Source organism: Megachile rotundata, chromosome 4 (assembly GCF_050947335.1).
Source record: "Megachile rotundata isolate GNS110a chromosome 4, iyMegRotu1, whole genome shotgun sequence".
NCBI lineage: Eukaryota > Metazoa > Arthropoda > Insecta > Hymenoptera > Megachilidae > Megachile > Megachile rotundata.
In genome coordinates, this window is record NC_134986.1 from 5,275,692 (window position 1) to 5,292,564 (window position 16,873).

Here is a 16,873-nt window from a genome sequence, read left to right on the forward strand (position 1 = left end):
TGAAGAATAAATATTCACAAAATCAGAGAACAGTTAAAAAATTTTTTTGTTAAAATCTTTGACTAGTTTAAACAGTAATATACATCTGACACATACATAGATTCATTCCATACACACACATACTGGAATATATTGTTAAAGTTTATAAAGGAGTATCAAACAAGTTATGTGAAATATAAACATCTGTATAAATACATAATATTTAAAGATATCTTAACAAGAGGTAGTGTATCAAAAAAATGAAAAACAATTAAACAGACTCTAAATACAGTAACAAGATATAAAAGAAAATATATCATTTTAAATTAACCATCAATCATTCCTTTTTTGTAGAAAAGATGTGTAATTTACACAAAAAATTCTGTTTTAGATGACAAGTCGTATTGAATAGCTTCATTCTTGTACATTTCAATAGCCTGTAACAGAAATGTGCGTTATTACTGTGTTCTACACTAACAAATTCCTCAGTATTGTAAATTTTTCAGTTTTGAAAATTGAGTGCAATGAAGGATATATGATCAATGTATAATAACTACAAATAATGTTTAATTGTCAAATGCAGGTTTATGTAAGTAATGAAAATAAAGCAATGAGATAATAAAAATGATATAAACAATAAAATATAAAATGAAATAGACAAAACTGTGTGATCAACTATTCCAAATTAAAAATATAGATCAAGTAAAATTTAATGAAATGATAAAATAATATGTAATAAATAAACATTTAATAATATTAAATAATGATACTAAATAACAAATAATTGCAGAACAAAATATTAATATTTAATTTAAGAATGCGTTTCTTACCAACCATTTTCCAAATAAGCTTGAAAGTAAAGAAATAGTTCATTTTTAAAATGAAATTATTAATTTTTACCGCGTCAATTTCGCCATCCAATTCAGCAACTTGTTTCTCGTGAGTAACTTTCAGTTTTTCCTTTTCACGTCCTTGTTTGATCTGTACGTTTTTCCTTTCTTGTAAGAATTTTTTCGTATTTTGTTCTTTCTTTTCGCGGAGACGACGATCTTTATCTCCTTTTGTTTTCAACGCTTTATCGTTCATTACCTCTTTTGCCGTTTCCACCGACACTTTTGCTTGATTAGTGTTCATTTCTTTAATGTCTCTGGAATAAAGCATTAATATTTATAATAAAAGAATGTAGCAGTACAGTACATACAATTATGCAAGATTTTATGTACAAAAATAAGAAAAATAAGATAGAATTCTTTTTCAAACTTCTAAATTTAACAGGTAAGAAATTCCTGAGCAAGTTTCACAACTTTGTATCTTTAAAGTTCTCAAAGATGTAAGCTTCAAAGGATTTAACTCCTTAAATTGTTGTGAGTTTAAATTGCAAACTTCCAAAATTTCAGCTTTCAAGTTCTTAATTTCTTCTACGTTTCAAAGCTTTTAAAATTTCCAAGCTTTCAAAATTTGTTAAAGCATCCAAGGTCCAAAGTTCTCAATTTCTAAAACTCCAAAATTACAAAGTTCCCAAGTCTCCAACTTTCAAAATTCCCAACTACCACAATTGCCACATTTCAGAACATTAGAACTTTGAAAGGTTTCAAACCCTCAAGGTTAAAACTAAGGTTCCAAACTCTCAAGCTTTCAAGTTCCAAATTATCCACCTCGAAATCTCTCAAACCACTGAATTTCAAAACTTTGAACCTACACAGCTTACAAGCTTTTGCACTACTGAGTTTTCAGAACTTCCAGCGTGAAAATTTAGTCAAAAGAGGAAATCTGTATACACATAAAGCTGCCCCAAGTTGAATCTTGATATGGTTAGAGTATCTCAGGACAAAACTGTCTGGCGTAAATGTACCTCATTGGGCACGAACGTGTTAAACATTGCAAAAACTCAGAATTCACGTACTTGTCGTGTTTTGCCTGTAACTGTTTAACTTGCGAAGCCTGCACGACTTCAATTAGCTTCTTGAACTCCTCTCGACCACTTTCTGTGTGGTTCTTCAGCATCTCCCATTCTTCCTTCCTGTGTCTTTCTACCATGGCTGACCATTGTGCGGTTTGTTCGCTTATAACTTTCTTCACGTTTGCATCTTGGAGCAAGGCATTTTTACTGGAAAGATTCGTTGATTGGATGCAAATATATTAATTGCATTTCTACGGAAACTTCACGATCTTTGAAACAGCGATTTCGTTCGAACTTTGTGCAATTATTGAAGACTTCGAGAGTAGTAATTTTGTAAAATCCACGCAGTTCTCCAAAATTTATATTTATAGTTCCCGTATTAGGTACTGAATTGTTTGAAAATAACATAAAATTGGTAATGTATTCTATGTATATACATATAGTTATGTATAGTTAAACTCTCAAATTTGAACAGAAAAGGAGAATTCAAAATATCTGATAAAATATATCGGAAGACGATAAACAAATATTCAAACAGAGTAAGTTAAACGAAAAAACGTAAAGATGATAAAATGAAGAAAAAATAAAATTTACACAAGAGTCTCGAGTTCTTACCATTGTTTAATAAACTTTCTGCTTTCTTATCATGCTAGAATAGCATGGTATTTTAGTTTCATTCTCAGACAGTTGAATACAAATTACAAGAACTTTAAACATAAATTCTGTCTTATTTTAGAAAGTTGCATTGCGTGGTTTTATAAAATAGTCACTTTTAGTGTCCTCTATAATTGTACAAAGTTTGAATGAAGACGGTGTTTCAAGTGTCGTGTAGTATTCTTGCCAGTTATTTTTAGAAGTTCTAAATGTTTTGGGTACGTACTCTTTTCCTTTCACCAGTTTATCAATGGCAGCACAGTGATTTTTCTGCATTGTTTGCCGTTCTTTTAAGTGCTTTTTCCTCATTGTTTCGAGCTCCTTCTGTTGCTTCTTTCCTTGCTTGTAGGCTTTTTCTTTGCGCAATGAGTCCACGGTAATTGGCTCTGGTTTATATTCCTCTGAAAATTGCAATAATTGAATAATTTAAGTTTTTTTTAAAAATAGGAGTGTGGTTGTTGAGTCGTTTTTTAATTCGAAATTGTACGTTAATTTTTAATTTGACTTATTGAATTAAATTTTAATTTAAGACATTTTCAAATTTTTAGATTTCCACATTTTCAGCTGTACTAATTCAAATCGTCAAATTTCCATATTTTCAAATACAAATTCAAATTTCCAGATTTTCTAAATCCTTAAATTTTCAACTTCACAAATTTTTAAATTTCTCAAATTTCACTAACTTTTAAATCCATAAATTTGTAAGCTCGCCAATTTTCACACATATTTAAAACGACTAAATCAAATTCTCTAATTTCAAAATTCTGCGTTCATACATTCTCGTCTCACGCTTCACCTCAAAGAAGAGACCACCCTTCGCAAACTACAATTTCCAACTTAGAAACTCCATCATAAGTTACAAAAACAAGCCAGTCAAAACCCCGAACAAACCTTCACCTTAATAAATAATAAATCGAAAACAGAATCTGCAAGCAACATTCGTCCGAATCTCCACAGCGTGTAATCTCGAAGTTATTACCACAAGAAGCATTTCAAAGGAGAATCCGAAGGAACGCAATTTTCCACAAACAATTCATCCGGAAGTAATTAAAAACTTTATCCGCTACAGTCTTAAGCATCCGTTTCTCTCTTTGATCGTAGCAAATGAAATTTACTTATAAACTAAAAAAAAAAGAGAGAGAGACTAAGAAAAGGAATAGAAGTTATACCGACCCTTTTTAGCTTCTTCTTCCTTCTTCTTCTTCGCCTCGGCTTTCGCATCGGTTTGCTCGATTCCAAGTCCTTTCATGGTCTCTGCTTGTTTTTCCGCTCCCTTGCTGAATGCACCCGGGTCAGACAGGGCAGCCATGAAGTCTAGGAAACGAAAAAGCTCGTGTTCGGGAATCACACTTCATCGTGAGCATAGATTTCTATTTTTGTACCGCTAACTCGAGGCATTTACCTTCGAATCCATCGGGCACGTAAATCTTCAGTTCTATGTTACAGAATAACATGGGTAAGGCCATAGGGAAATTCGCTTCTGTCTTCAATGAAATGTGTCGGTATCCAGCTTGAAGACCGTCCAGGGGCAGGATACGTTGACCTAATAATTTCCCGCTTTCTTCGTACACGCCTGTGAATGCAACGAATGGATCATCAATAGATTGTCAATTATAATCATTGATGACTGATAATCATAATAGTCATAAATAATAAATACATGACTGATAATCATGATAGTCATAAATAACAAATAGGTGACTGATAATTTGGAATTTGAAAAGATTAGAAAATTTAGAGTTAAAAAACGTCAGACTTTGAAAATTGTTAAATTCCTGAATTTCGAGACTTTAGAACTTTTTGAATTTTGAGAATCCTAAAAGTTTTGAGTATTAGAATTTTGGAATATTCAAATATCAAGATTTTAGAACATTAAAGTTAAAAAATTTTAGAACCTTTGAAATTTAATTTCAAAATTCAAAACATCTCAAATAACTTGAATATTCAAAATTAATAATAATTTAACCATACGTAATTAAGTATATATTAAACATATAAAATATTAAAAATAATTGTAAAAGTATGTTTTTGACTTATAAAAATGTCTGTAAGCAATGTATTACGTAACTAAAAATTCATACTAAATTATTAAATTAAAATTACCAAATCTAAGAACAGCCAAATCCGGAAGCACAACTTTTCGAAAGAGGAATGGTTCCTCGTTGTAAACTGGATTCAATCCGTTTCCGGGGACCATTCGTGTTCGAAATTCTTTCTTAATAGTGTCTGCTGGTAAACCGTACATATCTACTTCAACGTAAGTGCCTACTTTCTTGTCAGACAAGAATTGTCCTGCTATTACCTAAAAAACAATTTATCATTACTTTAATATTAATTTATATTCACTACGGTTATAAATAAATTGATCATAAATAAATAAATAAAATTCATAAGTTTCATAATAGAACACAACAAAACAATTATAAATAATATTTAAACAATAAACTTCGTAAACGTTTAATTATTCTACATCTTATAATATTATAAATATCAATTTTGTAATTATTTTATGAAGCATGTTCAAACTTTGTTTATAATAAAAGACCCAAAAACTGATTCAAAACGTTGGAACAAAAATGTATGAAAAATTAGAAATTATTTTATGTAAATTATAGTTGAACAGTAAATATACTAATATTAATTAACATTCTCTATAACGAGTTTAATAAAATAAATTAGTTTCATAGCCAAAGCTTACTTGGACGGAACACTGTGCAGTAATTACACCATCCACATCCTCAGAAAATGGATCGAAACTTCTGTCTGGTCTTCTCATGAAATCTGGTTTTAATAAATATCCTGTCGTCGCATTATACTCGAATTTTCCTTGATTCAGTTGCATCGGTAAATCGGGTGTTTGAAAATTCAACGCTACCATCTGACAACCAGCGTTCCAGAAAACCTAGACAATTAGAAATGTTTATTAAATAGATTTACGATAGTTAGATTTAGAAATAGTAGTTTGTTTCAAACTTTCAAATTTTTATAAGAATAATTATTTGTGTCATGAGAATTTTCTAACAAATACAAAATATATCTTTGAAGGAAGACAAATCGACTCAAAACTGCAGTATTTCAAAACATCTGAACTGTACAAACTGTAAACATATTCTGAGTCTCTAATAACCCATGAGCGGTTAATGCGATTATAAATAAATGAAAGAAAGAGTATTTTAACTAATCAACTACACAATTCCTTTTCATTACTCCAGTAATAAGTGCGTAACGAGATTTGCAAAATCTACTTAAACGAATAATTCAGGACGCGGTCATTTACCTGCGGCATATAATTAGACGAGTCAGCCCTGGTACCTTTCGGGTAAATTCGGCTCATCTGACGTTTGTTATAATTAACAAACTCCACTGCATTAGTTTTTAGGTAGTTAAGTGCAGCAGTCTCCGAAAACGAGGACATATTGTGATGTATATTCTTTTCTGCAATAATAATGGCGCTCGTGTTTTCCCGTGATAAATGTTACACCGTTGTGAAAAATTCCCTGTCTCTACCATGAGTATAAAATGTTATTTTTGAACCATGCAGTGCATGAAATATAAGTTATCCATCTATGTCAACGGTTCTCAACCTATTTCGAACTACTCTTTTTTACCTTGGTAAACAATTTTTGATCGGTGAATATTTCGGACCATTAATCAAAGCTCAAGAACAGAAATCTCTAAACTTATCGATGCCTAAAACTGCGAGAAATCTTTGAAATTTTTCTTGTTTTCAAATATCTCACTTTTCATTGTTTAAATGTACTCTAAGTAACAATAATTTGTTTTAAGTATAATTCGAAGAATCTGTGTACGTAAATAGAAAATTGAAGATTACTGTAAGCACTGAAAGAGGTTTCTACGTGGAGCATAATGACGATGCTGCTTCGCGAGAAGCACATAAATATGAGTAAAAAACGAAAAGGGTCTACGTACTTTCCGCAGTTTCAAAGCTTTGAAATTTTACAGGTTGTGCATAATTAATCATGGAGGAAAGCCATGGGTGACACGCCATAGTGCTGCCGGTGTACTGTATCGGAGGTGCTTCACCTTCGGCACCTGGTTCACCTGGTGGAGCTCCTTCCGCTGGCGCTTCTTCCTAAAATATTACCAACATTCCCGTTTCAAGAACAAAAGAATGTCTAAAACACGGAAAATTTAGAAATGAATTTTTTAACAGCTTTTAACGAGTGTTTTACGAGAACGTGAAGCTGCACGGTTGATCGCGGCAGGTTGATGCATTTTACAGACTTTTATTCCTGCAATTTTAGTTTGAAAATATTGTTTAAACTTTCTGTTGTTAATGAAAATTAAAGAATAGAGAGTTGTTAATGAAAATTAGGTAGACGCAAAATTAGAGAATGTTTATTCGATGCAAATTTATCAATTTACTGTATTGATACGTTTAAAATATTTATTTACAACTTTTAATAATTATTTTTAATTCTTTTTTAATTTCTGGGTAGTCTTTGATTTTTGGGCGGAAACTTAAAAAAAAATATTTATCAAATTTCTCAGTTAATCTTTGAAGAAATATTTATCAGCCATAAGAGTTCCTATAAAAAGAAAATGTATTCCTCAGGTACTCATCAAGATTAAGGGTTAATTTTCCCAAAAAATATTTATCAAATTCAAAGGTTTAATATTCTGAGAAATATTTCTCAGTCATGAGAGTTTCTATAAAAAGAAAATTATATACCTCAAATACTTATCAAGTTTAAGGGTTAATTTTCCCAAAAAATATTTATCTAAATTAAAGGTTTAATATTCTAAGAATATTTATCAGTCATGAGAGTTTCTATAAAAAGAAACTTATATTCCTCAGGTACTCATCAAGTTTAAGGGTTAATTTTCCCAAAAAATATTTATCAAATTCAAAGGTTTAATATTCTAAGAAATATTTATCAGTCATGAGAGTTTCTATAAAAAGAAACTTATATTCCTCAGATACTCATCAAGTTTAAGGGTTAATTTTCCCAAAAAATATTTCTCAAATTCAAAGGTTTCATATTCTGAGAACTGTTTTTCAGTCATAAGAGTTCTTATAAAAAGAAAATTATATTCCTCAAATACTTATCAAGTTTAAAGGTAAATTTTCCCAAAAAATATTTATCTAAATTAAAGATTTAATTTTCTAAGAAATATTTATCAGTCACAAGAGTTCCTATTAGAAGAAAATTATATTCCTCATGTACTCATCAAGTTTAAGGGTTATTTTTCCCAAAAATGATCAAATACAAAGGTTTAATATTCCAAAAAATATTTATCACAGTATTACTTAAAGAAGCACTCCTCAAGCATGCATCAAATGATAAATATTCGAAGAAATACTTAATAAGAATGAAGCGACTTTAATATGAATACTTAATTTCAATATTAACCTTTGCCGGTTCCGGTGGCGGAGGAGCAGGTGGTGCATTTGGATCTTCAACAACTTCGTCCTTAGCCTCAAATTGTCCAGAACGGAATAACTCGAGCTCAACTTTCTCTACCTCTGGCTTCAATCTTTTATTCTTGATTAATATCTTTCGTTTCAGTGCGCTCGGCGGTGGAAGCGGATGTCCAGGTTCAAGCTGCGTCATTTTATTTACGATTACAAAATGGACGTATATCTCGCGGGACATTCGTGCACGTGATAAACACCATTCTCATTTTTTCATTCTGTCCGTTCACGTTGGATCGAGGAGACTCGCATTTTTCAACGGATACATTTAAAATTTATAACATTCCTTTTACTTCCCCCGAGAATTAATATAAATTAGGGAGTTATATTCTCTCGTTTGAAAATTGATATTTTAAGCGATACCTCGTTCAATTACTTTTATTTCTTACAAAAAATTCTTTGGAAATTTAAAGTTTGTGGAGAATGCCATAAATTATTTAAACACTCGTGGACAAAAGTTTTCGAAGGGTTTTCTTTCATGAAATTTATTTTAGTCTCGCAATTGAAGTTACGTTAAAAAATTAAGTAAAATTCGTTCAAAATTTATTTCAGTCATTTATGGATTCAGTGAACGTCAAATAAATTCTTTAAATATTATATAATCGTGGACGAATGTTTTCGAAAGATTCTTTTCATGAAATTTATTTTAGTCTCTCATTTGAAATTAGCAGAAAATTACACGAATCGGAAATTTAAAGATCCACAAAAATTCATCGAAAACAAGTTTAAGAAAGGTACGTGTTCTTTTTATTAAAAATAAAATTCAATATTCGTAACTGTATAAACACTTGCAAATATATGAAATAATAACGAAGTAATATATAAAGTAACGTGACGTAAATAAATAAAAAATAAGTCCAGATTATATTCGAGTAAAAGAAAAATACGTACGGGATAATCCTTGATGGGTTCCTTTAGCAACAGGTCACCCAAAATTTCATCACAATATTTGGCTAATTTGTATTGTTGTTTCAGGCAACAATGGTTCTCGAAACTCAAAATTATTGGATACTCTGATGTAACAAATGCTGTATCCCTCAGAGCGTATATAACATCCTTAAAAAGGATATCGGTACACATGGCTTTGCCGTGGGTTATAATTGGCTCCTCATCTTCTCCTTTTCCGTCCCAACAATCGAGCTCCACGCATCTGATACATTATTTTAATTAACTTCTATCGACAACGTTATAAATTACCGCAAAAGCTTATTAATTATTTGTTGTGCTTCTCATTTTCATATTGATTATCTCTGATTTTCAATTATATTCTTTTGATATTCGTTATAATTATAATTTGTTAATAGCTGCATTATTTGTAGCCGCAGGCATACCGAGACAGATAAAAGTAATAGTCCGTTGAATGTGTAATTCAAAATATGAATTGTTGAAAGAAATTTTATTTTTAGGGAAAAGATGTGATCTTGGAGTTTTGGGATTTGGGATTTTGGAATTTTGAGAACTCTAGATTTTTGGAACTTTGGGACTTCGAGATTTTGGGTTTTAAGCTGTTTGGAATTTTGGATTTTGAGAACTCTAGATTTTTGGAACTTTGGGATTTTGGATTTTAAGGACTTTGGACTTTTGGAACATTGGAATTTTGGATTTTGACGGCTTTAGAATTTTTGAAAGTTTAGAGTTTTGGGTTTGAAGGAGTTTGAAGCTTTGAAACTTGAGAATTATGGGTTTTAAAGACGTTCGACTTTCGGGATTTTGGAATTTTGGGTTTTAAGGATTTTAGACTTTTGTAACATTGGAATTTTGGATTTTGATAGTTTTGGAAATTTTGAAACTTTAGGATTTTGGGTTTGAAGGAGTTTGAAGCTTTGAAACTTGAGAATTTTGGGTTTTAAAAACGTTCAACTTTCGGGACTTTACGATTTTTGAGCTTTCAGGATTTTGGGTCTTAAGGACCTCAGAATTTTCAGTTTTAAGCAGTTTGGAATTTCGGAACTTTAGAATTCTGATTTTTAAGGACTCTGAAATTTTGAAACTCTGCGATTTTAAGTTTTAAAAGACTGAAATTTTTTAATTTTGTGACCCTAGAACTTTCAGACTTCGAAAATTTAGAATTTCAGAAGTTTGAGACTTAAAAACTGAAATGTTTAAAGTTTGGGACTCGGACATTTCATGACCAGTATTCGTATACAAAATAAATTCGTATTTTGCATTTGGTATTAGTCACCTAACGATAGTAAATTTTGTGTTATCTACCCTGTGCTAATTTGACCTGTTAATGCTCTTAATCTAATTGTTGATTATCCTCCATTTTAAAATATTTTATTACAAACTGATTTCCTTAATACATCAGTTTCTTGCTTATTCTCTACAAAAATGCTCTCGTTATTAATTTTAATACTGATTTTTAAAAATGTAGTAATATTTATAAAAATATTGTCCTGAATTCACGGTTTTCATTTTGTAACAATGAGCTGCCATTTTATTCTTGCGCTTAGCAACGAGAGAAGCAACGGATTTATATAAAATTCAAGCAGAAGATAGAAAAGACACAAAATGTCGATTATAATCTTTGAATTATGAATTTCTAGTAGTATGTATTAAGAATATAAAAAACATATAAAATGTCAATTGTAATCTTTGAATTCTGAATTTCCAGTAATATGTATTAAGAAAATGTAACAAATGAAAAGATAAATAATTACCTACAACCAGCTAATAATACTTGTCTGTACATCTCGACGGTGCTTTTACCACCGATTTGTCTGCCACTCAAATACGTGTTATGGCTCGAATTAATATAGTAATGGGCCAAGGGTTGATCCATGTCCATCCATTCTTCTAATTTGTCGAGAAATACGGGTGCGTTTTCGTCGGACATTAAATAACGAATGAACCCATCTTTGGTCAAACACTCTGTTCGTGTCATAAAATAAGTATAATTAGATACATGCATTCTATTTTTATCAAATAATTTCTGTAATTATTTTACAAATTAATTTCGAGATAATTACGAAAATATTGTAATTATTTTATAAAAATTAGTACATATTTTATAAAAAAGTCTTATTGTTAATATTCACTAATTATTGAACACTTTATTATTTCATCTACATTGAACATATTTTGAAAACTTTATTTTATCTATATTTAAAATTTATTGCAAACCTTCATTATTCTATTTACATTTATAATTTATTGAAGACTTCACTATTTCGTTTACATTTAATAACTATTAAAGACTTCATTATGTTGTCTAAATTTAATATTTATTGAAAATTTTATTATTTCATTTGTATTTAAAATTTATCGTAAACCTTCATTATTCTATTTATATTTATAATGTATTGAAGACTTCACTATTTCGTCTACATTTAGAAACTATTAAAGACTTCATTATGTTGTCTAAATTTAATATTTATTGAACATTTGAATATTTCATTTGTATTTAAAATTTATTGTAAACCTTCATTATTCTATTTATATTTACAATGTATTGAAGACTTCACTATTTCGTCCATATTTAATATTCATCAAAACCTTCATTTTACCTATATCTTTCATTACTTCATCTACATTTAATATATATTGAAAGCTTCATTATTTTATTTATATTTAATATTTATTGAAAGCTTTATTATTTTATCTACATTTAGTATTTATTGAAAACTCTTTTATTTTATCTGTCTTCAATATTCATTAAAACTTTATTACTTCATCTATGTTCAATATTTTCTGAACACTTTTTGTTAATATCGCCAGTATTTATCATTACTATTTACATTATTCAAAATTCTTTCTGAGAGATTAAACAAAGAATGAATTAAATATTTTTTCGTTTAAACTGGAATGTCACACGTGGTAACTACACATTATGCGTTTACACGCGTTATTATAAATATCGTTAACATAAATCAGAAGGAGATCCACGGGCAGTCAGGAATTTTCAGAAATTTATTTCACTGTCCCCTTTATTTTATAGAATTTTATGTTTTATGTTTTCAGCACAGAAGTATTATTCTCAGGATTTATTTAACTTTGCGGATAGTGTATGCTGACCTAACTTTCTAAAATTGTATACAACGTGCCATTAATATAATTGTTTTTCAATCGTTTAAAAAGTAAATATTATGTACAATACATGTTAATGTCACATTCTTCAATTGTTTAAAAATTAAATATGTATAATATATGTTAATGTGATTTTTTAAAATTACATGCAAAATATTGTTAATATTTTTTGTAAATTATTTGAAAATTAAATATTATATATTATACGTATTAATATGGTTTTTTAAAATTGCATAAAACTTGTCATTAATATCATTATTTTTAAATCATTTAAAAATTAAATATCGTACATAACATATGTTAATCTGACTTATTAAATTATTAAAAAATGAGACACTATATATAACATATGTTAATCTAATTTGTTTAAAACGCACACTAAACATTAATATAATTTAAGCAATTATTTGTGTGAAAGCAAAAGATAATTTTTTCGACTTCCTTGTGAAACAAATATCAGATTTTTAGAATAAGTCAAAAGATTTTTTTTAATTAATATTTCAAGGGATATTTATTTATTTGTGTTAAGTTAATATCGCAGTTTTCAAAATGTACGTCGATAAAAGCTACGAATCGAATTCCATAACTATTATTTCGTAGAAATAAACTTACTTGAACTCTTTGCTTTCTCATCCTGTTCATAATCATTAATTATTTCCGTGCATCGTTTCTCATCATAAAGGGGGTATAAAATTTCATTAAGCCTGGGGTCTCTCTGTTTCTCGTTCATAAATTGCACTAATTGGCCCAAGTTGATCGTGTCTGATTGTCCTTTTGTTCTAAAATCGTTATTATTGCATAATGTATTATATGTATAAGTAATAAAACCACGTCATTATCGTTGTTATTAATCACTGATTTTGGAAACAATTAATATAATAATTTACGTATTATGCATATTATATATAATATTTGATATTATATGTATTTTATGTACATTATGCTTTGCATATCAATTGTTACTTTGTATATTATAATTATACATTATGTATTATAATATCCTTTGTGTATACAGCAACATTGTAAAGTGTTTTAATAATATTACATAATATTTACATTAAATACTTACATCGACTGAAATAATTCTTCTATATCGTTCCTTGGACAAATTTTGAAGTATAAAGTTTTGAATTTATCGAACGTAAAATCTTTCGGTTCTATTTTATCGCTCTGAAAATAAATAAATACATGTAGCTATTTTTCTTTAATTTTTTACTATCTCATTGGACTACATTTGCAAAATTATATTAATAATTTAGTGTTAGATTCATAGTATTGCATTATGTCAATATCCTCTTTTAATGTTGATAAAATTAACAAGTTTTAGTATCAATTAATGTTTAACAAAATTATACAAATACATTTAAAGAATGTTCTCAAACATTCATAAACAAATTTTTCACATTAAACATGCAACAGAATTATATACATAATTATATAATAATAGTGTATGAAAATTATCGAAGATTCAAGTTTAAAATCTTAATTTTGTTATTATCTAATATTACTAATAATTTGAATTCAACTCCTGAAAATTAAAAAAATGTTCAGAAAACTTGTGTATATAATAATATATACAACTGCTAAAACTATATAAAACTTCTAATAATAATTCAATAATAATATTATATGATTTCATTAGAAAACTTAATGGAATACCATTTACTTTTGAACAGAAACTAAATTTAAGTTTCGCAAATCACGTGCTTTATAACATTGTTTTCTCCTGCTCTGATCGTTCAATGGATAATGGAAATTATTGTGAATATTGTTTAAAAGAAATTGATTTATGTGAGAAGGAAATTAAATTGAAAGAGAAGCTTACTTTTCCACTAGGCAAACCCAAGTCAGCTAACCCTTGATAAACGAGTTTCTCAGTTTTCCCAGAGGCGAAGGTTTTCGATATAACTTTCACCGGCACTTTTCCTTTAGGATCCACTTGAAAGCTCAATCTCATCCAACTGATTAATAAACATATAAATTAACGCGGAAGAGATAACGCGAAAATTTCGAGACTATTGAAATCATTAACGCTTAGTTAAATATTCAATAATTTTCATTTGATTTACCTGTTGTGTGCTGTTTCAAAATAAAATAATTACTTTAAGCTTTATTAGATATTTCAAACATACCATTAGATGAACAAAAAGAATATCAAGTAAATATTTTTCAATATGTGAGATAAATATTTAAAGAAAACTAAATTTTGCGTATTTATTCAGGGGTGGCTATTTTAAAAATTCCTTTATTTGTTGATTTACGAGTCTAATAATTTTTGTATGTCGCATTTCTATATTTTTAATAAATATTCAATTAATCGTTTACTTTTATTGCGGTTTTCATATCATGAAATATATATATTTTTCTACAAAAGTTAAATTTACTTATTTAACCAAGTGTGTATTCTATATTTTTATAACAGTTATTTCAAATCTCCAATTTACGTATTCAGCGAGGGGTAGTTCTGCATTTTTACAATAAATATTTAAATAATTCAAAATGCGCGTTTATTGTTGAGTGATTTTATACTTTGGAACATATACATTTAAAAAAGTTCAATTTGCATATTTGCTCAGGCGGTTCCATATTTTTCCGAAGGATATTTTAAAATGTCCGAATTCATGTGTTTACTAAAGGGTGGTTTCATGTTTTACAATATACACGCATTTGAAAACAACGAAATTTCAATATTTCTATAACGCGTAATTTAAAAATGCCAATTTGTATATTTATCGATGGTGGGTGCCATATTTCCGCAATAAATATTAAAAAAGAACATTCAATTTGTTTCAACTTGAGAGATAATTTTATGTCTGTGTAACAGTTATTCAAAAATATTTACATGAAAAACACTGTATAATTTTACGATAATATTTTTTAAAATCCCTGTTCTATCATAATTAATAAACGACTATGTTATTAAAAAATTCTTTTACATATTTCTTTAACAATACTGTCATGATTTTATAGTAGACTTTCAAAACCCCCCTTCTATCATAATTTAAAAAATTTCACTTATTTAGTAATGCACTAAGTAACAAAATATTTATTATATCAAATAATAAATACGTACTGTTTCATCAGTTGAGTCGTAGGGCAAACGTTTGAAGCTTTCGTATTGTGCGTAATTAATCGCAAACCAGCTTGCCAATCCTAATCAAATATTCAATAAAAAACTTTCAGTTCAACCATTCCTATGAATAGTCAATGTTTAACATATTTTAACTATTTTATTTATTACCTTTGCTGTTTGTGCGTCCGCACATATAACGTGTTGATAATGAATGTTGGTATAATCGATACCCGAACATATAGTTAAACTTTTTTGATCTATATCATCCATCGACCCATGTTTGCCTATCTTATTACACAATTTGGGATCCTAAGGTTAAATTGTAAAATTGAATTAGTGAACTTGTAATAATTAAAAGTAAATAATTATTATAATTACCTTTGGCGTACCGCCGTAACGAATATCGCTCACTTGAGCTAACTCTATCACATCCCCATCCTACATAACAAATTCTTGTTAATTATACATTTGTCTGACTTTATATTTATCTAATGATTACTTTTATTTATTTTCAATTATAAACTTTGATGTATCAAATATTTAAATAAGGGTTGTAACTTAAGGGCTGCTTTCTATAAGAAAAATATTTTATTCTTGAATGAATTTTAAACAATTTATGTAAACATTGTACATATTTATTTCTCAATCCTATGCATAATTATTTCTCAATACTTATTAATAATTCAAATATATATAAATTAAATACATAAGGATAAAATTTTAAATAGAGTTTTCAATTTAAATTAAATTTAAATACAAGTAGTTAAAAAAAAATACTTAGCTCTCATAAATATTTAAAAAGAACGACCTTTGTTTCTCTAAGTTGTAAGTTCTAAATTCATTTGCAAATATTTAAAAATTTTCACCTGCTCATTTGTTAATAATAAAAGTGATGGTATTAAAAATTTGTTTTACCTTGCCCTCGCTCTTCCAATAAATAAAGAACCCGTATTCATCGACTTTAAATAAACAATTAGGTTCATATTCGGTTGTTTCTTTGTCTTCAAACCATCGATCGAACGTCGAACCGTTCTTCAACAACGCCGGCACTTCGATTTGCCAATTGAACTCGAACTTCTTTGTCATGTTGTTGACTTCGTTGTTTAGTCAACAAACGAAATAGTAGTTTGAAACGAACTCGAGGTTGTACTACACTCGAATGACTCGATTCGGTCGCGAAAGTTTTTCTTTTAGAGGCGCATAACTCGATTAGTTCAATCCAATTTAACGTATGGGGATTCACTCGGAGTAGCAAAGGTTTTCATGTAAATTATATAAGTATAAGGTACACGTGAAAAAGACACGTGCACAGAAAATTAATTTTATTTCACGTTTTTAGTAACGTTTCGGACATGTAATAAAGAGAAACTGAGATTTTAAATTTGTTAAGTAATTTGAAAAATTCAGTATATAAAATTGTGAACACAGTAATTAAATTGCTCTGTGTTAAGTTAAAATTAAATTACTATGTGTTAAATTAAAATTGAAGTTAAATAGGTAGGCTAATTAAAATAGTAGTATTTTAATTTACTGTACTTAAATAATTTGCTACAGTGTGAAAATTGGAAGACATTTTTAAACAATGGTAGTACAATTTGACATATTTGTGTAATTTGATATATTTATTGTGAAATAGATGTGAGCATAGTCTCAGAATGATAGCAAGATTTAGTGTGCTTAAATAATTGAGTATAGCACTATTTAAAAGATATGAATATATTTTTAAACGGTGAGAGTTTTATCATATTTATATAATTTAATACACTATTGCAAAATAAAAAGGAACACGTTTTTAAACAGTGAC

At 28.5% G+C, this 16,873-nt stretch overlaps 1 protein-coding gene across 2 annotated transcripts; it reads right to left on the reverse strand.

The window, feature by feature from the left end:
* Positions 1–86: 86 nt before the first annotated feature.
* LOC100878701 (1-phosphatidylinositol 4,5-bisphosphate phosphodiesterase) lies at positions 87–16,240 on the reverse strand. 2 transcript variants are annotated; one of them, XM_003701802.3, is made up of 20 exons: positions 15,985–16,239; positions 15,448–15,507; positions 15,238–15,378; positions 15,070–15,149; positions 13,822–13,957; positions 13,066–13,166; positions 12,609–12,775; positions 10,631–10,841; positions 8,862–9,120; positions 7,909–8,100; positions 6,464–6,626; positions 5,811–5,968; positions 5,232–5,435; positions 4,637–4,835; positions 3,936–4,106; positions 3,707–3,847; positions 2,760–2,934; positions 1,883–2,086; positions 880–1,126; positions 87–416 (listed from the first exon to the last, which is right to left on the reverse strand). In XM_003701802.3, the coding sequence occupies exons 1-20, from the start codon at positions 16,153–16,155 to the stop codon at positions 348–350; spliced, it is 3,249 nt and encodes a 1,082-aa protein (XP_003701850.1). In that variant the 5' UTR covers positions 16,156–16,239; the 3' UTR covers positions 87–347. The 2 variants fall into 2 exon arrangements, with proteins under 2 accessions (XP_003701850.1, XP_076387478.1); XM_076531363.1 differs by having other exon boundaries at positions 87–1,126; positions 15,985–16,240.
* Between the last annotated feature and the right edge of the window lie 633 nt (positions 16,241–16,873).

Bases quoted from the DNA above. Each gene is read 5' to 3' on its own strand.
- LOC100878701 (XM_076531363.1), bottom strand. From the start codon at position 16,155: ATGACAAAGAAGTTCGAGTTCAATTGGCAAATCGAAGTGCCGGCGTTG. The intron at 15,150-15,237 runs GTAATAAATAAA...ATATTTGATTAG, and splicing joins CGGACGCACAAACAGCAAAG to GATTGGCAAGCTGGTTTGCG. The intron at 6,627-7,908 runs GTTAATATTGAA...GTAATATTTTAG, and splicing joins CGCCACCGGAACCGGCAAAG to GAAGAAGCGCCAGCGGAAGG.